The 26,745-nt window shown below is 40.4% G+C and overlaps 1 protein-coding gene across 1 annotated transcript; it reads right to left on the bottom strand.

Annotated features, from left to right (window-relative positions):
- Nucleotides 1-1,444: 1,444 nt before the first annotated feature.
- On the bottom strand, nucleotides 1,445-25,418 carry PRSS38 (serine protease 38). Its single transcript, XM_068534931.1, has 5 exons — nucleotides 25,247-25,418; nucleotides 24,890-25,052; nucleotides 24,032-24,303; nucleotides 2,175-2,317; nucleotides 1,445-1,699 (listed from the first exon to the last, which is right to left on the bottom strand). Exons 1-5 carry the CDS (start codon nucleotides 25,416-25,418, stop codon nucleotides 1,445-1,447), a joined length of 1,005 nt encoding a protein of 334 aa, XP_068391032.1.
- Between the last annotated feature and the right edge of the window lie 1,327 nt (nucleotides 25,419-26,745).

Raw genomic sequence — 26,745 nt, 5'->3', positions numbered from 1 at the left:
GTTTGTTAATCGTTCATCAGGATTTTTTTTTAATTGACAAGTTGGATTGTCTTATTGTTTTCTGTGTGATCAGTTTTTGTCTTCACAACACTCTCTTCCCTTGTCTGTGTCTGGAACAACATGGACAGCATTGGGACAATCCTGTGGTTGAAGGCCTGATATGATTCCCAAGGAGGCCATCTCAGCTAAGGACTTTTACTAGGATGGAGAATTTTTTCTTAAATTTCCCCATTTCTTCTATGGAAACTGGTCTCTAGTCTTCTGTCTCTACTGAGGTTAGTTTTGGTAAATTAGTTATTTCCTAAAAAGTGATACTTTTCATTTTGAATTTATTTATATAGAGGTGTACAATATCTCTTATGACTTCTTAAATTTTCTGTGCTTAATTGTCATTTCTTCTTTTGTGTATTTTGGGTCTTACATTATATCTTTTTTTTTTTTGTGGCTGCATTGGGTCTTCGTTGAGGTGCGCGGGCTTGTCACTGCAGTGGCTTCTCTTGTCATGGAGCACGGGCTCTAGGTGTGCGGGCTTCAGTAGTTGTGGAGTGCAGGCTCAGTAGTTGCGGCACGCGGGCTCTAGAGTGCAGGCTCAGTAGTTGTGGTGCACGGGCTTAGTTGCTCCGCGGCATGTGGGATCTTCCCGGACCAGGGATCGAACCCGTGTCCCCTGCATTGGCAGGCAGATTCTTAACCACTGCACCACCAGGGAAGTCCCCTCACATTATATCTTGATTATATGCATGATTTCTTTTCCTACTTCTTGATTTTTTTTTTTCAAAATCTCTATTTCTAAAATGCTAGTTTTAGTGTTTTCTGATGTTTGGCTATTGATTTCCGCTTTTATCTTTTTTAGTTTCCTTTGTGTGCCTACTCTCAGCTCATGTTTTCTATTTTCCAAATTAGATGTTTGAATATTTAAAACTCTTTTATATTGATAGGTCTAAGTTTTTAAGATGACGACCTTCCCTTTGCCCTGGCTTTGGTCACACCCTGGATTCTATATCCAGACACCAGGGTTTGTATGGCTATCCTTTCTAGAGATGCTGCAGTTTGGTTTATCCTTCTCCTCTCACCCTTCTGCCTGTCATTCTGACAAGGCAGGGTAATGAACATACTCTGTGTGCATGAGGGAGCCTGCACTCTGGGTAGAAAGATGAACATAGGACTTCTGGGACACTTGCTTTGTAAATATTTAATATCTTACCAAATCTCAGGTGCCCAGAGCACTCAACCAATGTGCTCTGCTCTCCCATGTACCCCCGCCCTTCTGTGATGAGACCAGCCTCTGCCTTCCTGGGTGTGGCCCTGGTCAGCCTCCTCTTGGACCTCGCATGTGGGCCTGGCTGATTGCCCTCACCTTGCTCAGATGTGTGAAGACTTGGGCTGGAGCTGGGTAGGAACAGAGGCATGCAGCCATGAAGAAGCTGGATGAGGGCTGTGGTCCTTACAACATTGACAGGACAGCCAGCGAGGTCACAAGGACATTGATGGCAGCCCCCAGAGTGGAGGAGAGGGTAGGGAGTGGCTGAAGAGGTAAGGGTGTGTTTTCTACATGATAACGAATCCATTCTGAGAAGAAGGAGACTCGGGCATAAACTGCAGGATACATAGGGTATGTGCAACCATGCCCCCAGCTCACTACTCCAATTTGCATCCAGGTGTGGTTGAATTCACAGACAAGTGGGCCCCCAGAGTCACCCTGGAAAAAAGAGGAGTTTCTTGTGAACTGGGAGTTTGGGGCCTCCTGCATGAGGGTGGCCCAATGCCAACACTGTGGGATGGTGCCAGGATCCTGCCACTCACGCAGCCCCAGCTTGTCAGTGGGGAGGCCCTGCTGCAGGCAAGCAGTGTTCACTGCACTATCCTGCTAGTAGAGGGTGGGTGCTATGGAGTGACAGTCAGCAGGCATGGCCCCTGGGCAGACGTGGAGCCCTGGGCTGCTCTGGCCAGCACTGGGTCCACAGGGCCTGACTGAGGCCTGTGTTCCATTTGCACATAAGCGACCCTGTGGCCTCCCACTCAACCCATGGCTGCATGGAGATGTACTTCTGATCCCCACAGGAGCCAGGTGGTCTGGAACCACCTACCCAACTGGCAGAAGTGCCCCCGGCTTAAAGCAGATGGAAGATCTGAAATCCCTGGGCTTAGCCTCCCGCCCCCACAGTGGGTCGTACCTCACATGCAGTCTTCATGTCCCTGAGGTCCCCGGCACACAGCATGTCCGGCAGAATGTATGACGTGTGTCCATAGAGCAGCTGGCATAGGGGCAATGGGATCAGAGGCAGCTGCACCTCCTGCAGCTTGTCTGAAGTGTCTCCTGTCAGAAAGGAGTACAGGCCCAGTGAATGGTCTTCTCACACCTGTTCCGCAGGGCACACCAAGCCCCAAGGCCTAGTGGGCTCACACTGGAGCGCCTTCTCTTGCTCCCACCCTCCACATGGCCCCTTTCTCTGCAATGGGGACTCAGGGTTTGGTCAATAAAGTTTAAATATGTGTCACATGACACTTCCTAAGAGAGATGTAAGAGCCAGGACTTGGTTCAGCCCATTACATTCCCATTGCCGTGGCTCAAGTGCAAACAGCTCCATCAGCTGAGTCCCTGGGTGAGAGTGAGCAGATGACACAGAGTGTGTGCAAGAAAGTAGCCTCCAATTTTTGTGGGTTGTCACTCCATGTGTCCTTGTCTCTGCCAATGGATATAGTAATTGCTCCCAGAAAACCTGCACTTCCTGACCGATGTGCAAGTGGGCCTGCTCTGCCTGGAAAGGAGCTGTTCTCACAGGTTAAGGACTCATCCAATTGGGTATCAAGTGGGGGCACATATTTGGGGATGGCATAGTCTGCGGTAGGTGGGGAATCAGTTTTAGAGCTAATGAATGTGTACCTCAAGGAAGAAAATGGGAAGCAGAATATCAGCAGTGTTTGCAGTTGCTGCTGTGTTGGCAAGTTAATATCAGGAGAGGAGCCATGGAAGAATTATATGATTGCAAATAGGAATGCAGAGCAATAGAAGGAGTCAAAAAACTCAGGGTTGGGGATGCCGGAGAAGCAACACAGTAAAATGCAGTTAGGAAATACTTTTAACTACTAAAAGTCAGCTAAAAATCTACCTGAGGCCTTTCATTGCGCCCACAGTGGGGTGACTGGGAGTGAACTTCCCTCTACCATAAGCTAGCAGTAAACATGTCTACCCAGCAGGCAATTATTTCCCATTGGACCTGAGTCAGGGCAGGGCTGTGGCCCCTGAGAAAAGAGAACAGATGAGGCAAGGTCTACAAGGGCCCCATCAACCTGCCTGGGGCACACTCCAGGCTGTGGCATGAGGAGCACAGGCAGCTGGAATCCGCAAAGGCAGATGCCAGAAGGAGGGTGCTCCAGAGAGAAGGACCCTAGAGGGAACACAGGGGGCCTCAGTGCCCCCAGTCTGCCATTGGACCCCGAGCCATGTGTGCAGAATGTACAATTCCACAGGAAGGGCAGAGTGGCCAGGTTAGACTTCACAGTTCCCAGAGTCAAGAGTCAAGAGTGGAGAGTCTTGTGGAGCAACCAAGACATTGAGTGAAAACAGTGTAGATGCAGGGTAACATATCCCTGTCATGCTTACACAGATGCCAAGGCCCACATGGAACCAGGTGGACAGAGGGCCAGAATGATGAGCTCTGCACAATTATTAGCACAGCACAAAGGAAGAGGTATATCACAGAAGTGAAAGGGAGAAGTCAGCTAGCTGTAATTTCAATGAGTTCTTCAATTGTGGGCTAGTGTGCCAGTTCAGAATGATAAGAAATCAGACAAGAGGAGGATTGCACTCACTGGTAGGTCTTTCTCTTAGGTCTCCACTAGCAGCTCATGAAATATACTCGGGGTACAGCTGGGGTCCACAGAGAGGGCACCTCAGTGCAGGTGTTCAGAAAATGACCACATACCACTGGGGACCTGTAAGAACACAGCTTCCTTCCCTACTCACATGTGGAGCAGAAGTCTTCTACTTGTTGTGTGTGTGTGGGGCCACCACATACTCCTGCCCTCAGGACCTGGTACAGGTGGACTATTCTGGAGGAAGAGTAGAAACAAGCCCGACATCCATGGAAAATCTGAGGTGCCAAGAGCCCACATCAGTAACATGAGAGGTCTGCTACCATGAGGGCAGGGTCTAGATCCTCTCAGAGCCATCACAGATACAAAGCAGAGGTTAGCTGCCCCAAAGGTAGAGTAGTGGTGCACAGAGGTCCATTTCCAAATCTAAGACCCACAGCTCTGCCTGAGGCTGAGGCTGGATCAGGGGATCAAGTTTCCTCCTTCTCAATAGCAGCCTAGTAATGAATACCAAGAACAGCAATTTTCTTCTGGAGGGCAGGCAAAATGTGCTGTGGGTATACAGAGATGTGAAGTGAAGGGTGAAGCAGGAACAGAGAAACACCCCAGGTCTCAGACAGAGCACAACATTGCAGCAGCCCACCATGGAGGGACCTGAGGCCTCTGATGCTCTGAAGTCAGTAAGAGCAACAACAGAAGCCACAACCCAGCTCAAGTTCTCACTAGCCTGAATCAGCCCTGCCCCACCCTACTAATGCTTTGGCAGAAGAAGAGGAATGCCTATTTTGGGGTACAGAGACTTTAGTCTTAAATATTCTTCTATAATGTCTAACATTCAACCAAAAATTAAAAGATACACATATATACACACACACATGCACAGACACAAAGGTATGGGGAAGGTGGGAATAAAACACTGGACCGACTGTCAAGAGATAAAACATTGAACACAGTCAGGCCCAGTGTGACCAAAATGTTGAAAGTATATTTAAGGAACATTAAAATAACTATGATTAATATGTTGAAGAAATTATTAAGAAGTAAACAACAAGCATGAAAAAAATAAAGAATTTAAGCAGAGATATGGAAACTATAAAAAAAAAGGACCAATTGGAAATGCCAGAAATACACATTATCAGAGATTAAAAAATTACTTCAATGGGTGTATCAGCAGACTGGACACAAATGAGGAAAGAATCAATGAATGTGAAGATAGGTTAATAGCTATTACCCATGCTGAAACACAAAAGGAAAAGAGTGGGGAATAAAGCAAAACAGAGCACTTAAGAGCTGTGGGACAATAGCAGTGTAACATATGTGGAATTATTCCCAGAAGAAGAGAGTACAGGGGATAAGAAATATGTGGAGATATAATGGCCAAGAAATTTCCAAAATTAAAGACTATAATAACCAGAGATTCAAGAAGTTCAGAGAACCCCAGGCCAGAATAAAACAATCAAACACATACACCTAGAAACATCATAGTCAATGGAATTCCCTGGTGGTCCAGTGGTTCGGACTCTGCCCTTCCACTGCAGGGGGCATGTATTCAATCCTTGGTCAGGGAAATAGGATCTGCAGGCCGCATGGCTCAACGAAAGAAAGAAAGAAAGAAAGAAAGGAAGAAAGAAAGAAAGAAAGGAAGGAAGGAAGGAAGGAAGGAAGGAAGGAAGGAAGGAAGAAAGAAAGAAAGAAAGAAAGAAAGAAAGAAAGAAAGAAAGAAAGAAAGAAAGAAAGAAAGAAAGAAAGAAAGAAAGAAGGAATCATAGTCAAATGGCTGCAAAACAAAGTCAAGGAAAATCCTGAAGAGAGGGAGGTGGGGAAATATTTCACACAGAAGATCACGGATAAGAGTTACAAGTTTCTCATCAAAAACTATGCAAGCCAGAATAAAATGAAGCAGCCTCTTGCAAAGCAAAATAAAACCAGAAAACTGTCTACCCAGAATTCTATATCTAGAATTATCTTTCAAAACTGAAGGTAAAATAAAGACTTCTTCAGACAAAGAGATCTGTAACTCTTATTCATTGCTGACAGTGTAAAATTGTACATACATTTCGGAAAATCCTTTGTAGTTTCTCAGAACTGCATAAATAAGTAAACACATTGTCATGTATGCCCCCAAGAGCAATGAAAGCACATATGTAGAGAGAGTTGTAAGAGAATATTCATAAGAGTTTTATTCACAATAGCCCCAAACTGAAGCAACCCAAATGTCAGTCAACAGAAGAATAGACAAATTAATTTTGGTATTTATGTGATTAAATATTCCTCAACAATAAACAAAAAGGAACTAATGATACATGCAAAACATGAATAAATCTTACAGACTATATTGAGCAAAAGAGTACTGTAGTTCCATTTATATAAAGTCCAAAAACATAAAATATTAATGGGGACAGAAATGAGAACAATACTTACCTTAGAAGAAAGAGTTTGGCTGCAAAGCAGTAAGAGAACTTTTTGAGATGGTGAAAATGTTAAATGTATTGATTTGAGAGTTTCATGAATGTTTATAAAGAAAAAGAAACAATTCTAAAAGCTAAAAAAAAGACCACAGAAGCTCACTGAAGAACATTCAATAAAGAGTTGCGTGAGTGGGAAACGGTGTGGTCTTGTGAGCTGAGTGTCAGAGAGTTCTTTTGTTGTTGCTGGTAATTTTCAGAGGTTTGCTGGTGTGGAATAGGAGAAGAGGGAAATAAAGAAGAAATATGTATTGTATTGAAGTCAGAACCCATGTAATGTTATCTAAGCGACCTAAATAAAGATGGGGCTACTTTCTAGTTATTTTTGGTTTCTTGGTCTTGATTGAGAAAAACTGCAAAACTGCATTAGGTGGCCCTAGGGTTACTTGGACCACTTTTGATTTGTGCATCCTGGAGCATGTTCTTGCATTCTAGATGGTTCTCTCACTGAGTTCTGCTGAGGGAAGGCCATAACACTGTGCTTGTATCTTGAATGAAGGGTAAGTCAGGCCCAGGGTCTCATACAGGATGAAAAGATATATAAAGGCAGCTTCCAGTTAGAAGAGAATGGAACCTGCCACTCTTTTATTTAGGTCCAAGCTTCCCAATCTGTGGCCTTAGTTCCTGAGGGGTAGTGGATTCTATTCCCTGGAATCCATATATATACCATGATTGTCTGTGAGAGATTTGTGGAGAGGATCCTGGGAGATAGCCAAGCAGGAAACACTAGGAATCTGTCTCCCACCAGGACAACTGCACTGGCAGAATTTGTCTGATGTAAGTATTTTGGAACTCTAGAATCTGTTGAAGGCTTGGAGGGTAAATTGCAGTCAACTTTAGTCAATTTCAGCTCTTAGCACAGTAACAGCTACACACCCCCACCCCTGGGACAGGCGGCTGTACACATATTCCTGGAGAGCTTGCACACAGCATGTGAGAGCCAGGGTGAGCAAAGAAGACCCTGTCCTCTGTATATTGGGGATCTGTGCTTTGATTGCTGCTCTGATCACAGAGGTACACACAAAGAAGGAGGCAGCCATTGTTGTTGCACCTCTCCCAATTGTCACAAGCACCTCCTGCTCCAGCTGAAGTGACTTCTAGGGAATTTATGGGGCCACGGCCCTTTTCTCCCTTCATTTTTCACTTTTCTTCTTTGGGATCCAGACATTAAAGACTAGGACATTCAAAAGCAACTGAATATATGGGGAAAATTAGAAAGTAACCATGCATGCCCAGGTAAAGGTTGAGAAAAAACATAAGATCTCAACCTCAAACTGGTCCTCTGCACAGAGACAGCCTACAACAATCACTAACACACACAAATTTTTTAAAACCCAGCAAACCCTGGGTAAGGGGGAGGATCTGATTTCCATAGCTACCACATTGTTAGATTAAAATGTCCAGTATTCGACAAAAAACCACAAGACATACAGAGAAACAGGAAATGGCTCAATCAAAGGAAAAATATAATTAACAGAATCTGTCCCTGAGAAAGACATAAAGGCAGATATATTAGATAAACTTTAAAACATGGTCTTAAAGACACTCAAAGAACTAAAAGATGTGGAGAAAGTCAAGAAAATAATGTGTGAGCAAAGTGGAACTATCAACCAAGATAGAAAATCTAAAAACAAAACAAAAAGGAACTCTGAAGCTGAAAAGTCCAATGACTGAAATGAAAACTTCACTAGATGTATTCAAAGGCAGCTCTGAGCAGGCAGAAGGAAGAATCGGTGAACTTGAAGATAGGACAATGGAAATTATTGAGGTTGAGGAACAGAAAGAAAAAAGATTGAAGAAAATCAAACAGAGCCTAAGGGACCTGTGGGACACCATCAAGAAGCCAACATACACATTATGGGTGTCCCAGGAGAAGAGAGCGATAAAGGGGCAGAGAGAGTATTTTAAGAAATAATAGCTGAAAATTTTGCAAGTTTAATGAAAGACATAAATATAAAAATCCAAGGGGCTCAACAAACTCCAGGAAAGATGAATTCAAAAGGATCCGCACTGAAACACATTATAATCAAACTTTCAAAAGCCAAAGCCAAAGAGCGAATTCTGAAAGCAGTAAAAGAGAAGGGAATCATCACATACAAGGGATCCTCAGTAAGATTATCAGTATATTTCTCATCAGAAACTTTGGAGACCAGAAGACAATGGACAGATATAGTTAAAGTGATAAAAGAGAAAAACTGTCAAACCAAGAATTTTAATCTGGCAAAACTGTCTCTCCAAAGCGGGGAAGAACCAAGCTATTCTTAGAAATTCCTAGATAAACAAATGTAGAGTGGGTTTGTGACCACTAGACTTGCCATGCAAGAAATGCTCAGGGGAGTATTGCAGGTAAAAAGAAAGGACACTAGACAGTAACTTAAAGGCATATGAAAAAATGAAGATCTCAATAAAAATAAATACATTGTTAGTGATAAGAGGCAGTATTATTGTAACAATGTTTTGTAACTGCACTTTTTGTTTTCTACATGATTTAAAAGACCAATGCATTTAAAAGAATTGTTAGTTTATGTTTGGGGCCACAAAATGTATAAGATGTAATTTTGTGACATCAACAACCAAATTGGCTGTGGGTGGAACTCTAAAGGAGCAGAGTTTTTGTATGTTATTGAAGTTAAGCTGTTGTAAATTCAAATTAGAATGTTAAAGGTAATCCCCAAGATAATCACAAAGAAAATAGCTATAAAGTATACACAAAAGGAAAGAAAAGAAATTTAAACATTTTACTACAAAAAATCAACTAAATACAAAAAAATAGTCATGCAGGAAATTAGAGACAAAAAAGCTATGGGGCATATAGAAAACTAGTACCACCATGACAGAAGTAAGTCCCTCCTTATCAATAATTACTTTAAATCTAAATAGACTTAAACATTCCAATCAAAAGACAGAGATTTTCAGAATGTATTAAAAACACATGACCTAACTATATGATGACTACAAGAGTCATTTGAGATCCAAAGGCATAAACAAGTTGAAAGTGAAAAAATGGAAAAAGATAGTTCATGCAAATAGTAACCAAAAAAGAGCAGGAGTGGTTATTCTAATATCAGAAAAAAAATAGATTTTTAAATCAAAAAAGTTTATAAGAGACAAAAAAGGACATTACATATTAATAAAAGACTCAAAACAGCAAGAAGATATAACAATTATAAATATTTACATCAAAATATATGAAGCAAAAACTGACAGAATTCAAGGGAGAAATAGAAAGTTCTACAATAATATTTGCAGACTTCTATACCTCTCTCACAATAATGGATAGGACAATCAGACATAAGATAAACAAGGAAACAGAGAACTTAACACAAAAAACCAACTAGATATAATAGACATATACAAAACATTCCACCCAACAACAGCATAAACATTTTCCTCAAGTACACGTGGGACATTTTCCAGGAGAGACCATATTTTAGGCCACAAATTAAATCTCAATAGATTAAAAAATATTGATAGGATGAAAATTTCATGACATTGGATTTGGCAGTGATTTCTTGGATACGACACCAAAGGCACAGGCAACAGAAGAAAAAACAGACAAACTGGACTTCATGAAGATTTTAAAATTTTGTACATGAAAAGACACTATCCACAGTTGCCTTTTTAAGGCAACCTATGGTCTAGGAATAAATATTTGCAAATCATATATCTTATAAGGTACTAGCATCCAAAATATATAGAAAACTCCTAAAACTCAACAACAAAAACACCCAAACAACCCGATTCCAAAATGGGCAAAGAACTCAAATAGACATTTCTCTGAAGAAGACATATGAATGGCCAATAAACACATGAAAAAATGCTCAACATGCACATCAAAACTGCAATGAGATACCAGTCCACACCCATAAGGATGGCTACCATCAAAACACAGAAAACAACAAGGGTTGGCAAGGATGTGGAGAAATTGGAACACTTGTGCACTCTTGGTGAGAATATAAAACAGTACAGCTACTATGAAAAACAGAATGGAGGTTGCTCAAAAAATTAAAAATAGAATTACCATTTGACCCAGTATTTCCATTTCTGGGTATATACCTAAAGAATTGAAAGCAGGGGCTAAAATAGCTATTCCTACATCCATCTTCATACCACCATTATTCACAATAGCTAAAACATGGAAGCAGCCCAAGTGTCCACTGACTGATGAATGGATTACCAAAATGTGGTGTATGCACACTATGGAATATTATTCAGCCTTCAAAAGGAAGGAAATTTTGCAGGCCTAAATAGACATTTCTCCAAAGAAGACATACAGATGGCCAACAGGCACATGAAAAGATGCTCAACATCGCTAATCATTAGAGAAATGCAAATCAAAACTACTGGTGTATCACCTCACACCAGTCAGAATGGCCATTATTAAAAAGACTACAAATAATAAATGCTAAAAAGGTGTGGAGAAAAAGGAACACTCCTATACTGTTGGTGGCTTCAGCCACTATGGAGAACAGTATGGAGGTTCCTTAAAAAACTAAAAATAGAGTTACCATATGATCCTGCAATCCCACTCCTGGGCATATACCCAGAGTAATTCGAAAAGATACATGCACCCCAATGTTCATAGCAGCACTATTTACAATAGCCAAGACATGGAAGCAAACTAAATGTCCATTGACACATGAATAGATAAAGAAGATGTGGTATATATACACAGTGGAATATTACTCAGCCATAAAAAGAATGAAATAATGCCATTTGCAGCAACATGGATGGACCTAGAGATTATCATATTAAGTGAAGTAAGTCAGACAAAGACAAATATCATATGATATCACTTATATGGGGAATCTAAAAAAAAGATACAAATGAACTTATTTATAAAACAGAAACAGACTCACAGACATGGAAAACAAACTTATGATTACCAAAGGGGATAGTGGGGGTAGGGGGAGACAAACTGAGATATATATACTACTATATATAAAATAGATAAACAAGGACCTACTGTATAGCACAGGGAACTATATTCAATATCTTATAATAACCCGTAATGGAAAAAAATCTGAAAAAGAATATATATATATATATATATATATATATATATATATATATATATATACACATACATAGTTTAATGGGTATAGAGTTTCAGATTTACAAGATGACAAGAATCCTGGGGATGGATGGTGGTGATGGTTGCACACCAATGTGAATGTATTTAACACCACTGAACACTTAAAAATAGTTAAGGTGGTAAATTTTATATTTTGTGTATTTTAACACAGTAAAAAAAAAAAAGGAAAAAAGATTTGTGCTAAGAAGTTCCCTCAAATGAGAAGACCCAAGAGGGTCAGGATCATAAAGCAGATACAAGTTACAGTGTTCTAATTTCCCTATTTGAGAGATGTTTACATAGGTATGCATTATATTATTATAAACAAACATAAAGAGGATCACGTATGAACCAATGAATAATGTGTTTTGAACCAAGAATTAGGATGACTCCCATTCTCTGCCCCTGATGGCCAAAGAAAGCAAGATAGACAGATACCAGACATATGAAATGACACTGGATGTCTGATAAGGGAGAGAGGACTGGGATGAATTTGGGAAAGGTCTCCTAGGATGAGAGTACCGTGGAGAATGCATATGATCTGGGCCTACAGAGATCGTGGGTGTGCAACCCCCCATCCTCCTGCAGAGGTTGGGGTGCAGACATTTGTAAGATAAACCTGGGGGACGAGAAATATTGCTAGGAGATGAGTGGTCCTGGTTTCAGAGTAAACTGAATTTGAGCGTTGGGTCAATCATTTCCTGAATGAGGTTAAAAATGAGACTATTGAAAAGTATGCTGGAGGATTACTGAAGGTTTAAAGCAACAATAAAGTCAATATAGTGTGCAGAAGTAAAATATAGAACAATAGCATAAGGAATTGAAGGGGGAAATGGAGTTATACTATGTTAAGTGTTTATCTGTTAAGTAGTAAACTATAAATTGTGGGGAAATGAATTTCATTAATGAATCCAATTCTCCATACTTTCCTACATATATGCCCTTTGCCATATGTCTTTGCAGTCACTCCCATTGAGAGGTATAATGTATTTTCTCAGTCCTTAGGTCTGAATTTTACCACATGACATGCTTTGTCAATGGGATTTGAGCAGACGTGTTGCAAGCAAAGGCTTCAAAAAGTGTTGTGTTTCTCTCATAATTCAAAAAGAGTCATGTACCACAATGTTCACTGCAGCACTATTTACAATAGCCAGGACATGGAAGCAACCTAAGTGTCCATTGACAGATGAATGGATAAAGAAGATGTGGCACATATATACAATGGAATATTACTCAGCCATAAAAAGAAACGAAATTGAGTTATTTGTAGTGAGGTGGATGGACCTAGAGTCTGTCATACAGAGTGAAGTAAGTCAGAAAGAGAAAAACAAATACCATATGCTAACATATATATATGGAATCTAAAAAAAAAAAAAGGTTCTGAAGAACCTAGGGGCAGGACAGGAATAAAGACGCAGACGTAGAGAATGGACTTGAGGACACTGGGAAGGGGAAGGGGAAGCTGGGGCGAAGTGAGAGAGTAGCATTGACATATATACACTACCAAATGTAAAATAGATAGCTAGTGGGAAGCAGCTGCATAGCACAGGGAGATCAGCTCGGTGCTTTGTGACCACCTAGAGGGGTGAGGTAAGGAGGGTGGGAGGGAGATGCAAGAGGGAGGGGATATGGAGTTATATGTGTACATATAGCTGATTCACTTTGTTATACAGCAGAAACTAACACGACACTATAAAGCAATTACACTCCAAAAAGATGTTTAAAAAAAGGTGTTGTGTTTCTCCACCACTGCCTGTGGACATTTTCTGGCCAGCCTGCTGGACAGTGAAAGATGCATGAATCAGAGTCTAGCACTCCAGCTCAGTCTGTCACAGGCCAGCCCATAGAGAGACAACCATCAGATACACAGGCAAGCTCAGCCATAACCAGCAGGACCACACAGCTCAAGACCTGTACATGTAAAAGGGTTGCCAGTCTGGGCTAAAAGGTAGTGTGATGTTCGAAATGTCGAAAAGGCTCTGGGCCCCAGGAGAGGCTGGGAAATTTGCTCAATGTGGTATTTTTCAAGGCCGTTTTGAGAAGTAGCCAAGGAGCAGGATATCTCAGAGAACAGTGCCAAGAGCCATGGAAAACAATGAGTCATTCAAAATCTTAGCAGGTTTATTGTAGAAATTGGGGAACTAATTTTAAAATTCATATGGAAATGCAAAGGACCCAGAATGCCCATGATAATCTTGAAGAAGAGAAACAACTGTGGAGGATGTGTAAGACCAGACTCATCATAAAGTTATGGTAAACACAGCACTGTTGTACTGGAGAGATCCACGTGGCAGAATAGTAAGCCTGGAAGTAGACCCACACACATACGGTCACAAGATGTTTGACAAAGGTGCCAATACAGGTCAGTGGAAGAAGGCGATATTCTTTACAAATGGTGCTAGAGCAAGTGAATATCAATATAGAAAAAAGTGAACCTTGTTTTTCTTCCTCACATCACATGCAAAAAATTAATTTTAGATGGATCTTATAACTAAAGGTAAAAATTAAACTCATAATGCTTCTAGGATAAATGGAGAAATTATCTTCATGAGCTTACAATAAGCAAGTCTTCATAAGCAGGATACAAAAGACCCTACATATAAAAGAAAAAAAAAAAGCCATAGTCTAGCAGAGAATATTTACATACCTATCAAAGTACATGTATCTAGAATATATTAAAACTTCTACAAATCATAAAACCTCAAGAAGCTATCACGACACAATGATCAGCATAGCTAAAGTGAAAAAGACTGATACTATCAAGTGCTGGCAATGATGTGGAGCAACTAGCACTCTCATACATTGGTGATGGGAATATAAAAAGTCACAACCAGTTTATAAAGCTGTTTGGCAGTTTCTAATAAAGGTAAATTTACCCCACCCTATAGCCAACACATTCTATTACCAAGTATATCCCCAAGATAAGCAAGTACGTATGTTCACAAAAGGACTTATACAATAATATTTGTTGTAGACTTTTTCATATGACCAAAAAACTGGGGACAACTCAGATGTCTATCTAAAGGAATATGGATAAAAGAAATTTTGCCAAGTTCATACAATGGAAGATTGAATGACAGAAAAACAAGACGACTACTGATATGAACAACAATGCGGATGAATCTCACAAACAGTAGGATTAAGGAAAGAGAAAAAAGAATACATGCTACATGATTTCTTAAACATGAAGTCTAAGACAAAGCATATCTAAGAATCCACTGCCAAATCCAAGGTCATGAAGATTTACTCCTATGTTTTCTTCTAAGAGTTTTATATTAACTCTTAAATTTAGGTTGTTGACCCATTTAAAATTTTGTGTATGGTGTGAGATGGGGGTCCAACTTCATTCTTCTGAATGTCGATATTCAGTTGTCCCATCATCATTTGTTGAACAAACTATTCTTTCCGCATTTAATGGAGTGGCACCCTTGTCAAAAGTCAATTGGCTATAGATGTATGCATTTATTTCTGGGCTTTCAGTACTATTCCACTGATCTATATATCTATTCTTATGCCAGTACCACATTGTTTTGATTATTGTAGCTTTGTAGAAAATTTTGAAATCAGGAAGTGTGAGTCTTTCAACTTTGATCTTTTTCAAGACTGTTTTGGCTACTCAGGTTCCCTTCCAATTCCATAGGATTTTGAGGATCAGTTTTTCCATTTCTGCAAAATGTTGGAATTTTGATAGAGACTGCACTGAATATGTAGATCACTTTGGGGAGTGCTGACATCTTAACAATATTAAGTTTTCCAATTCAGGAACGTGACTTGTCTTTACATTTATTTAGGTCTTGTAAAATTTCTTTCAGCAATGTTTTGTAGCTTTCAGTATACCAGTCTTTCACTTCCTTGGATAAATTTATTTATAGGTAATTTTCCTTTTGGATGATATGGAATTGTTTTCTTAATTTCCTTTTTCAATTGTTCATTAATGTGTATAGAAACTGATTTTTGTGTGTGTTGATCTTATGCCCTGCAAATTTGTTGAATTTGTTTATTGTCTGTCATCTGCGAAGAGAGATAGTTTTACTTCTTCATTTCCTATTTGGATGCCTTTCATTTCTTTTTATTGCCTAATGTATCTGTCTAGAGTCTGGTACAATATAGAACACCAGTGGTGAAAATGAGCATCCCGTCTTGTTCCTGATATTAGGGGTAAGTTCTCAGTCTTTCTTCACTGAGTATAATGTTAGCTGTGAGTTTTTCATAAATGCCTTAAATCATCTTGAAGAAGTACCTTCCTATCCCTAGTTTTATGAGTGTTTCTTTAAATTATGAAAGGATGTTGGATCCTGTCAAATACTTTTTATCCATCATTTGAGATTATCATACGGTTTTTTTCCACTTTTTAATGTGGTATATTACATTGACCAATTATTGTGTGTTGAACCTCCTTTGTATTCCAGAAATAAATCTTACTTTGTTGTAGTGTATAATCTTTCTAATATACTGTTGGATTCAGTTTGCTGGTATTTGGTTGATGATTTTTGCATATATATTCATGAGGGATAGTGGTCTGTGATTTTCTTTTCTTGTGGCATCTTTGTCTGGCTTTGGTGTCTGCGTAATGTTAGCCCCATAGAATGAGCTCCTCTCCTATTTTTTGGAGAATCTGAAAATAATTGGTGTTAATTTTTCTTAAAATGTTTGGTAGTATTCACCAGTGAAGTCATCTGGTCCTGGACTTTTCTTTGTTGAGAGGTTTTTGAATACTGATTCAATCTTTTTACTTGTTATAAATCTATCCAGAATTTTTATTTTTTCTTGATTCAGTTTTGATAATTTGAGTGTTTATAGTAATTTTCCCATTTCATGTAAGTTATCTAATTTGTTGACATAGAATTCATTGTAGTATTATCTTATAATCCTTTTTATTTCTGTAAGGTCAGTCATGATGTTTCCTGTTTCATTTCTGATTTTAGCTATTTGTACTTTATCTTTCTTTTTTTGTGTGTGTGGTCAGTCTAGCTAAAGTTTTGTTAATTTTGTGGATCTATTCAAATAACTAACTTTTATTTCATTCACTCTAATTTTTTCTATTCTCTATTTCATTTTTTTCTGCTCTAATCTTCATTATTTCCTTCCTCTTGCTAGCTTTGGGTTTAGCTTGTTCTTTTTATAGTTCCTTAAGTCATAAAATGAAGCTATTTATTTGAGGTCTGACTTCTTGTATAGCTATAAATTTCCCTCTGAGCATTGACTTCACTGCATTCTATAAGTTTTGGTAATGTGTTTTTGTTTTCATTCATTTCAAAATATTTTCTAATTTAATATGTGATTTCTCCTTTAATCCTTTTTTGTTTAAGAGTTGTAACATATTCTTTGGAAATAAGGAAAGTAAACCTAATTGAAAGAAGTATAATGCTAGGAATAAAGAAATTAGATTAACATGTGCATAAAGCCAGATAAGCATGTCCTGTATAAAACAACAGGAAAAGAGAATAATCTTGATTGTATAAAAAAGATGGAATGAAAATACTGGAAAACAGTAACATACAAAATGGAAGTAACATATGAAATAATAAAACATATATATGTTTATATTTATAAATATATGAAACAGGGTATTTTTTCCTTTGGATAACATGTATACCTGAACATACATGAGTATATATGTTCATAACTCATGTATGTTCAGGTATGCATGTTAAAAATTTAAGAAGAGCTACAAGAAGATTAAAAATTGGAAATTTAACTTGCAGAACAGTAGACAGTAAAAAAGTAATATAGAAAATCAGGGACTTCCCTGGTGGCGCAGTGGTTAAGAATCCACCTGCCAGTGAAGGGGATGCAGGTTCGAGCCCTGGTCTGGGAAGATCCCACATGCCACGTGGCAACTAAGCCCGTGTGCCACAACTACTGAACCTCCATTCTAGAGCCTGCAAGCCACAACTACTGAGCCCGTGTGCCACAGCTACTGAAGTCCACATGCCTAGAGCCCATGCTCCACAACAAGAGAAGCCACTGCAATGAGAAGCCTGTGCACCACAACGAAGAGTAGCCCCCACTCTCAGCAACTAGAGAAAGCCTACATGCAGCAACAAAGACCCAACACAGCCAAAAATAAAATTAATTAATTAATAAAAAAAAAGGAAATCAGTCTATTGGAAAGGGAGAATGACAGGGAAAATATTTAAAAGAAAGCAGCAAACAGACAGTACAAAATAATAATTTAGAAATAAGTCTACACATGGGATTTCTGGCTAGGATGGAGTGAAGATGTCAGCAAACCCTTTCTCCAATAAACAAGTATAAAACTGAACAAAATTATTTTAAAAAATTTCAGGGCTCCATAGGTCAAACAAAAGCAAAGGAAACTTGAGAGGTGCTTATTCATGAACAACTGGTGGAACTTTGGGTAACAATGGCAAAAGTCTGACCTAGTTGTCTGGGGCTTCACCACCCTTGACACCCCTCTATCTCTGCTCTGTCACTGTGGTAGTTTTACCTTGGTAGGGCTGGCTGGGAAAGCAGTTTTTCTGCCAGAGGGAGAGAACTTGATTTGGAGGGGACAGCTAAAAAAACCCAACACTTTGTACTGTCATTTAAAGTATCTAGATTTGTAGGAAATGAGTAAGGAAGACCTAAAGCAGTGTTGGTCTGAGACTGTCATTCTGGGTGGGGTGAACAGTGTCTCTGAAGGAAATTTATGGGGACTCTGGAAATAAGAGAGCAATAGAAAGGTTAGATAAATCTCCACTGATCCCTGGGATGACTGTGTAACTATATGTATAAACATGGAGGCACAAGTGGGCTCAGTGAAAAGTAAAAGCTGAGGCAGACTCAAGAGTCACACAGACTCTAAATGTGTTCACCAGCCTCCACACAAAACCCACCGTCAAAGGTGGAAGCCTTAGAAGTTTGAGATGCCCAAATCATTGGCTAATCAATGAGATATTAAGACACAGTGGTGACACTTAGGAAGCCAGAATAAAAATAATAAATATAAGAATTAAGAATAAAAGAATGAGCACAGACCTCAGCAACTACAAACTACAAGAGAGATTCTGCAAACTAAATCCAGGCAAATTACTCAAAACAAAGCAAAAGAAATCAAAACCTTCAGGGAAAATCAGAATCCAAAGTTCTTACAATGTTTCATGTATGCCCAATTTTCAACAATAAAAATTCTATGCAAAAAATAGGAAAGTATGACCCATATTCAGGAAAAAACACGTCAATATGAAGAAGCTCTGTGTGGTCCCAGGTGTTGATTTTAGTTGATAAATATTTCAAAACAGTTGTTATAAGTATGTTTAAAGAATTTTTTTAAACTACATTTAAAAAGTTAAATGAAAATATCATGATAATGAGTCAACACATAGGGAATCTTAGCAGAAATACAAAAACTATAAAAAAAGAATAAAATGGAAATTCTAAAGTTGAAAAGTTCAGTAACCAATATTAATAATTCAGTAGGTTGGATCAACAGAATATATGAGATAGCAGAAAAAATAATCAGTGAAATTGAAGCTAGATTAGTAGAAGTTATCTAATTTAAAAAATAGAGCATAGACTTCCCTGATGGCGCAGTGGTTAAGAATTTGCCTGCAAATGCAGGGGAAATGGGTTTGAGCCCTGGTCCGTGAAGATCCCACATGCTGTGGAGCAACTAAGCCCATGTGGCACAACTACTGAGCCTGCGCTCTAGAGCCCACGAGCCACGACTACTGAAGCCCACGTGCCCAGAGCTGTGCTCCACAACACAGACAAGCCACTGCAATGAGAAGCCCGTGCACTGCAATGAAGAGTAGCCCCCGCTCACCAAAACTAGAGAAAGCCCAAGAGCAGCAATGAAGACCCAAAGCAGCCAAAAATAAATTAGCTCATTTAAAAAAAAGAATAGAGCAAAAAAAATGAAGAAAAGTGAACAGACCTTAGAGACCTGTGGATACCGTGAAGCACATCAACACACATGTAACAAGACTGCCAGAAAGAGGGGAAAGGAGAGAGGTGAGAAGAGGAGAGGAAAGAGAGAGAAAGGGAGGGGGGGAGGGAGAGAGAGAAGTGCAAAAAAAAATGGAAGAAAATGTGGCCCAAAACATCCTGAATTTGATGAAAAAGAATCTTCATATCTGAGAATCTCACTGAACCTCAGGAAAGATAAACACAAAGAGATACACATCTAGACACAATATGATTAAACTCCTGAAAGCCAAAGACAAAAGAAAATCCTGAGATCAATAAGAGAAAAGCAACCAATTACATCGTGATAAACAGTATGGTTAATAGCTGACTTCTCACCAGAAACAATGAAAGCCAGAGGCAGTAGAACAACAGACTCAAAGTGTTGAAAGAAAAAACCCTTCAAGGAAGAATTCTGTATCCAATAGAACTATCCTTCAGACATGAAGGTGAAATCAAAATATTCCAAGATAAATAATGTATAAATATATGTATCTATTATAGATTTTCTTTGTGGTTAGCATTATATAATGCTTCTATATATACACATGATTATTTTACATTGCTGATTTTTATTTTCAAATGCATTTTAACAACACTGCATTTTTACTCCCCTTTCTTCAAGATTACTGTTTTTGACATCATATTTTACCTCTATTTGTTTTGTGTATTCCTTAACTACTTATTGTGGATATAGATGGTTTTGTTACTTTCATCTTTTAACCTTCTTACTAGCTTTGTATGTGGTTGATTTACTATCTTTACTGTATATTTGCCTTTACTGATGAGTTTCTTCCTTTCATAATTTTCATGTTCTAGTCGTGGCTCTTTTTCACTTAGAGAAGTCCCTTTAACATTTCTTGTAAAGCTGGTTTGGTGGTGCTGAACTCTTTTAAGTTTTCTTGTCTGTAAAACTTTGGATCTGTCCATCAAATCTGAATGAAAGCCTTGCCAGGTAGATTATTCTTGGTTGTATGTTTTTCCCTTTCACTCTTTAAATATACCATGCCATTCCCTTCTAGCCTGCAGAGTTTCTGCTGAAAAGTCAGCTGATAGCCTTATGGGAGTTCCCTGTATGTAACTTGTTGCTTTTCCCTTGCTTCTTTTAATATTCTCTCTTTATCTTTAATTTTTGTCATTTTAATTACAAAGTGTCTTGGTGTGGTTGATCCTGTTTGGGACTCTGTGCTTCCTGGACCTGATGTCTGTTTCCTTTCCCCAGTTAGGAAAGTTTTCAGCTATTATGTCTTCACATATGTTCTCTGCCTCTTTCTCTCTCTCTTCTCATTCTGGGACTCCTATCATGCAATTGTTAGTATGCTTGATGTTGTCCCAGAGGTCTCTTAAACCGTCCTCATTTCTCTCTATTTTTTCTTTTTTCTGTTCTGTTCAGCTTCATTGATTTCCACTACTCTGTCTTCTAGCTTGATGATCCGTTCCTCTGTATAATCTAGTCTATTGTTGATTCCTTCTAGTGTATTTTTCATTTCAGTCATTGTATTCTTCATCTCTATTTGGTTCTTCTTTATATTTTCAAATTCTTTGTTAAAACATCTAACTGCTCGCTCTGTTCATCCATTCTTCTCCTGAGTTCTTTGATCATCTTTATGATCATTACTTTGAACTCTATCAGATAGATTGCCTATCTCCACTTCACTTAGTTCTTCTTCTGGGGTTTCATCTTGTTCCTTTATTTGGAACATGTTCCCCTGTCACCTCATTTTGACTGATTTGCTGTGTTAATATCTATGTATCTGGTATGTTGGTTACATTTTCCAACCTTGGATAAATAGCCTTTTGTAGGAGACATTTTATGCATCCCAGCAGTGTAATCCCCTCTGGTCACCAGAGCTATATGCTCTAGTGATGCCCCCTATGTGGGTTGTGTGGGTCCTCCTGCTGTGGCAAGCTGAGTGCTGAGGATTGTCTGGTAGGTATGGCTGACCCCAAGTCAGATTGGTTGCCAGGCCCTGCTTTGTGTGGAGGCTGCCAATTGGTTGTTGGTGCCAGGTCATGAGGTGGCTGCCTGAGTAACACTGTGGGGTCCTGGTGCTAGTGCTGGCTCACTTGTGGGGACAGAGTCAAGGTTCTGGTGTGGGTGGTTGTGGGGTCAGGATTCTTGGATCTAGCGTTGGCCTACTGGTGAGTGGGGCTGGATCCCAGGGTGGTTGGCTGAGGAGTCCAAGATATCTCAGACCTGGTGTTGGCCTGCTGGTGAGTTGGCTGCTTCCTACAAGATAGGGTGAAAGGCTGTGGTGTTTCTGGGGCTGGTATATGCCTGGTTGTGCATGGGGCCAGGGGCCAGGAGATCCTGGACCTGGTGTCTGCCCACTGGTGGGCAGAGCCGGTTCCTGGGGTTTCTTGTTGCAGATCCTAGGGGTCCCAAATCATATGTATTGCTCTGCTGGTGGGCAGTGCTCAGGCCCAGCTTGTCTCAGGGCTGGTGCCAGCTTGATGGTAGGTGAGCTGGATCCTGCCATAGCAGACTGTGTGTCTGCAGTTGTCCTGGGCCTGTTGTCCACCCACTGGTGGGTGAGGCTGGTCCTGAGGCCAAAGCCAGCTCACTGATGGGTAGGGCCAAACCCCAGGGGTTTCTGGGGCTTGTGCCTCCCCACTGGTGGATGGAGCTGTGTCCTGGTGTCTCTGGCTGCAGGGCCTTGTGTGCCCTGGGTCTATTGCCTGCACAGTGACATGTGGGGCCAGGTCCTGAGCCATCTGGTGGACAAGGCCATGTCCAGTGGTGGCTGTTGTCTCAGGAAGTCTTAAGGCAACCTGTCTATTGGTAGATGGGCCTGTATCCAGCCCAGCTAGTTGCTAGAGTTGAGGAGTCCCAGTACTGGTGACTATAGGCTAGTGGGCAAGGGCAGGGCTGAGTTCTGAGGCTAATAAGCTAGATGGAGGATTCCAAAATAGCACTTGTCAACACAAGTGTCCATGTGGTAGAAAGAGCTCCCCAAAATGGTGCCACCAGTGTCTGTGTCCCCAGGGTGAACTCCAGTTGCCTCCTGTCTCTCTGGGAGACCCTCCAAGATCAGTAGGTGGGTCTGACCCAGGCCACTTTCAAATCACTGCTTCTGCTCTGGGTCCTGGAGCATGTAAGATTTTGCATGTGCCTTTTAAGAGTCTTTATTTCTCACAGCTTTCTGGGTCTCCCAAAAGTAAGCCCTGTTGGTCTCCAAAACCAAATATTCCTGGTGCATGATCCCAGGACTGGGGAGCCCAATGTGGGGCTCAGACCCTTTACTCCTCAGGGAGAAGCTCCATATTTGTAATTATTCTCCTGTTTATGGGTCACCCACCGAAGGGTATAGGTCTTGACTATACTATGACTTTGCCCCTCCTAGCCATCTCTTTGTGGTTCCTTCTTTATATCTTTAGTTGTAGAAAATCTTTTCTGGTGGATTCCAGTCTTTCTCATCAATAGTTGTTGTATCAGTAGTTGTAATTTTGGTGCTCCAGTGAGAAGAGATGAGCTCAGGGTCTTCCTATTCCGCCATCTTGGCTATATCTCCCTAACTCTGGTCTCTGTCTTTTGATTTGTGAGTTTAACCCATTTACATTTAAAGTAATTACTGATAAGGAGGAACTTGCTTCTGTCATTTTGCTACTTATTTTCTACATGCCCTATAGCTTTTTTCCCCCTCATTTTCTTGTATTCCTGTCTTCTTTGCATTTAGTTGATTTTTGTAGTGAAATGTTTAAATTCCTTCTTAATTTCCTTTTGTGGTTACCATGGGGACTACATTTAACATTTAAAGTTTTAACATTCTAATCTGAATTTATATCCACTTAACTGCAATAATGTTTTTTTACTTAAGTAAACCAGATATGAAACTTTCTTAAACTGGTATAAGATATCAATCTGAAATCTCCAAACCAAGCCACAGACTTAACAGTAAACCATTAGAAGCATTTCCATTAAAATAAAAAACAAGAAAAGGAGACCTAGCAACATTTCTACTAGAGATTCTAACCATTTCAATAAGAAAAATAAATAAAAGATAAAATATAGGAAAGGAAGTGATGAAACAATCTTTATTTGAAGAAAATATGATATTAAAAAATCTAGAACAATTAAATAATCAACTGACAAAATATTATAAATGAGTACTATATGGTGGCTGGAAACAAGATCAATGTGCAGAAATCAACAGCTGTGTCTGATTAGCAAATGCAATTAAAAATAATCTTTATTATGACATAGTATGAGTGTCTTTCATGTTTGGTAATTGCAATCATTGTTGCTTTTGTTGTGGTCATCCATGTACAATGCTTGGTGTCAGTCTATTTATCTCTTGTAAAAATAAAAAAAATTTTTTTAAAAAAAGAAAAAAATAATAATCTTTTAAATAACCATAAAAATTCTAAATTATGCAGATTTAAACCTAGAAAGAAAGTGCAAGGCTTTTATGGATAACTAGAATAACTAAAATGTTTTTTCATAAGTTAAAAAAAGATTATCTCTAAATTGAATTTAAAATCTTAAGAAAAACTATGCTTGGAAATTTGTGTTCTTGGTATACTAAATATTAATTCCACACTCAAAGTAGATGTAACTACTTCTCTGTAAACAACAAAGCCACCCAGGAGTAAAACAAAATTCTACATTGACAGAGAAACAGATAGTGATTGATGGATAGGGATTCCAGTCCTCAGATACTTGCAACCCCTTAATGGACAGAACATGTTCTCTCCTGTAATGTCATAGAGCCATCATCCCTTCCACAAGCTCCAATAATGGGATCGACCCTGCACTTTGTTTTCTTACCTTGTTGGGAGATGGATCCCCATCCTGTAGCCCAGCAAGAAAGGTTCGAAAGAGTCACATCTGGGGGTGCAATACAGATGGGAAGCACAGAGTCGGAAAACACAATGCGAGTTTTCAGCTGCACCAGAGCGATGTCGCCTCCAACAGGATGGTACACTTTGTATGTGGGGTGTATGATCACCTTATTCACCTCAAACCATTGGGTGTGATTGCCTGCAACCTTGAGGTCCACAAGGCCCACATACATATCAAATGCTTCAGTGATCTTGTTCCTGTAGGGACAGAGGACAAAGGCATAGTGGTTCGAGCACCCTGCACCTGGGAAGAGGAGCTTCCATGAGATCACAGGCTCAGGGAGTCTGGAGCATGGCAGCCTGGGTATCCAAGCTCTCAGCCAGGACGTGGAAAGCAAGCCCTTCCAGCACATTAGGGACCTGATTGTCGGCAGAATTGCTCCCAACAAAGTCCTGACCTGAACCCATGGAGGATTCAGGGACCCACCAAGACCTGCTGGACAGCCCAGGATGGTGAGCTTGTCAGATGTACAATGAGCTGCCAATGAAGATAAGTCTTTCATCACCTCTCATCCTGTGATTTGTCCTCTCTTCTCTCCTCTCATCCTAAGATGTGGCTCCTCTCCTCACCTCTCATCCTATTCTGTGGTTCCACACCTTTCTGGAAGAGCTGAGGGCCCTAAATGAGCCCTCAGCCCTGTGCAAGAAACTGTAGTGGATGGAGCTGTGTGCTGGGTCCCATTCTCTCCCCTGCCTCCAAGAAGTCCCAGTCCTATGTGACCCACGTGGTTGGTCTTGCAGCCCTAGACCTCCATGGGAATGGTATCCAGCACTGCCCACTCACCTGTCAAAGCAGTGGGCAGCTGACAGGATCCAGTATTCATCAATGATGGACCCACCACAGATGTGGAAGCCGGCATAGTGCACACTGACCTGCCACGGCCACTTTTTCTCGAGGGTATCCACGCCTCCCATGATCTTCCCCTGCATATGACGCTGGCCACAAGCTGAGGAAAGAAGGACAGAGTATGCGAGTAGCAGTGGCACCAGGGCAGGCCTGGCCACAGGCAAAGCCGAGGAGGGTGAGTGGGAGGAGGGAAAAGGGGGAGGGCCACGGAAGACTGGGTCTCCACCCTTGCGGGGAGGAAGCCCGGGATTCACCGCAGGGACCACCGCCAACCCGGGCTTGGAGGGGTCCTACCCACATCACGGCTAAAGGCGACCCCCTCACTGGCAGGGTGCCTGTGGGCCGTGGCTGCAGCCTGGGTGTGAGGCAGGAGAAACAGGAGCAGGAGGAGGCTCGGGGTCCTGGACTCTCCAGGCCCAGTGCGAGGGCCGGTCAGCGCGGCGGCCATGAAGTGGGAGTGCCTCATGGATGCGAGGGCTAGAGCACGCAACTTGTGACGGCACAAACATGCGACAGTGCCCAGGCACACGATGGCATTAAAGCGCGACAGCATAAACACTGGCTCTCTCACTCCTCGGCTGGGAGCCGGCTCTCAATGATCCTCCCCTCCATCACCCCCCCACCCCGCTATGGCTGGCTCGCAGTGGTCTCACTCCCTAGAGGGCAGTCAATAGACTCTGGGTGGTCTTGCGCCCCGGACGGTGGTGGTCATTGGTTTCTCTCCCCACTCTTGGCTGATGCAATGGAAATAATTTCGTCCTGTGTCTCCCAACATCCAGCCAGTAAGCTGGGGTTTGGTCATGTCTCAGTTGCAGCATTCCAGGAATGTAAAAACACTTTTCACGCCTCTTCTTGATCATATTTGCTAATGTGCCATTGAATAGAGCAAGTTATACAGGTGTTGGGAAAAAAGCGATGGAAAAATGCCTTATGCTACTTAAGCCTTCTGTCTGGAAACTTCAGAACTCTGCTGCTGTGACAATACATACAGAAATGAACGGGACTGTGTTCCAATAAAACTGAATTTACAGACACTGAAACTTGAATTTCATTTAATTTTTGCATCTCACAGAATATTCTCTTGTTTTACCTCCAAGCAATAAAAAGTGTACAAACCATTCTTAGTTCAGAATGTACAGATGTACATTAGTTCAGATGTACAGAAACAGGTAGTTTGCCAACCTCTACTCTGTCTCTTATATTTCTTTTTTTAAAAAATAGATTTTATTTTCTATAGCAGTTTTGGGTTCACAGCAAAATTAAACAGAAGGCACAGAGATTGTTAATGCATGTGTTAGGGTAGGAGGTATTGGGAAATCTCTGTACCTTCTATTTCTTGATATTAATCCCTTGTCTTTTATATGTATTGCCAATAATTTCTCTTTCTTCATTGTTCCTTGTCCTTTAATATGTTTCAAGTGTGTTCATAACTGTTCAATGGAGAATTTTTATAATGGCTGCTTTAAAATCCTTGTCCAATAATTCAATAGCTATGTTAGCTTGATGTTGGTGTCTATTAATTGTCTTTTCTTATTGGAATTGAGAGTTTACTAGTTCTTAGCGTGACAAGTCATTTTGGACTGTGTCCTAGGCATTTTGAGTATTACTCTATGAGACTCTGGTTCCCACTTAAATCTTCTATTGATTTTTTAGCAAGTTGCAATCCTGTTTAGGTTCAGAACACACATTCTGGCTCACTCTGGTGGACTGTGGTTCCAACAGCAGTTTACTTTATTATGTCTCTGCAGGGCTATTCTGGTCTGTCCCCTTGCATGTTTCCCAGATGATAGGAC

This window comes from Eschrichtius robustus, chromosome 2 (genome assembly GCF_028021215.1).
Source record: "Eschrichtius robustus isolate mEscRob2 chromosome 2, mEscRob2.pri, whole genome shotgun sequence".
In the NCBI taxonomy this organism is placed as follows: Eukaryota; Metazoa; Chordata; class Mammalia; order Artiodactyla; family Eschrichtiidae; genus Eschrichtius; species Eschrichtius robustus.
Note: the sequence above shows the minus strand (reverse complement) of the source record. Positions and strands in the feature narration are given on the sequence as shown.

What these genes read in the sequence shown, in the direction of transcription:
- PRSS38 (XM_068534931.1), bottom strand. Translation starts at nt 25,418, where the DNA reads ATGAGGCACTCCCACTTCATGGCCGCCGCGCTGACCGGCCCTCGCACT. An exon ending in GGGATCCATCTCCCAACAAG is followed by an intron (nt 2,318 to 24,031) that starts GTAAGAAAACAA and finishes CCTTTCTGACAG; the next exon opens with GAGACACTTCAGACAAGCTG. An exon ending in ACATGAAGACTGCATGTGAG is followed by an intron (nt 1,700 to 2,174) that starts GTACGACCCACT and finishes TCTTTTTTCCAG; the next exon opens with GGTGACTCTGGGGGCCCACT.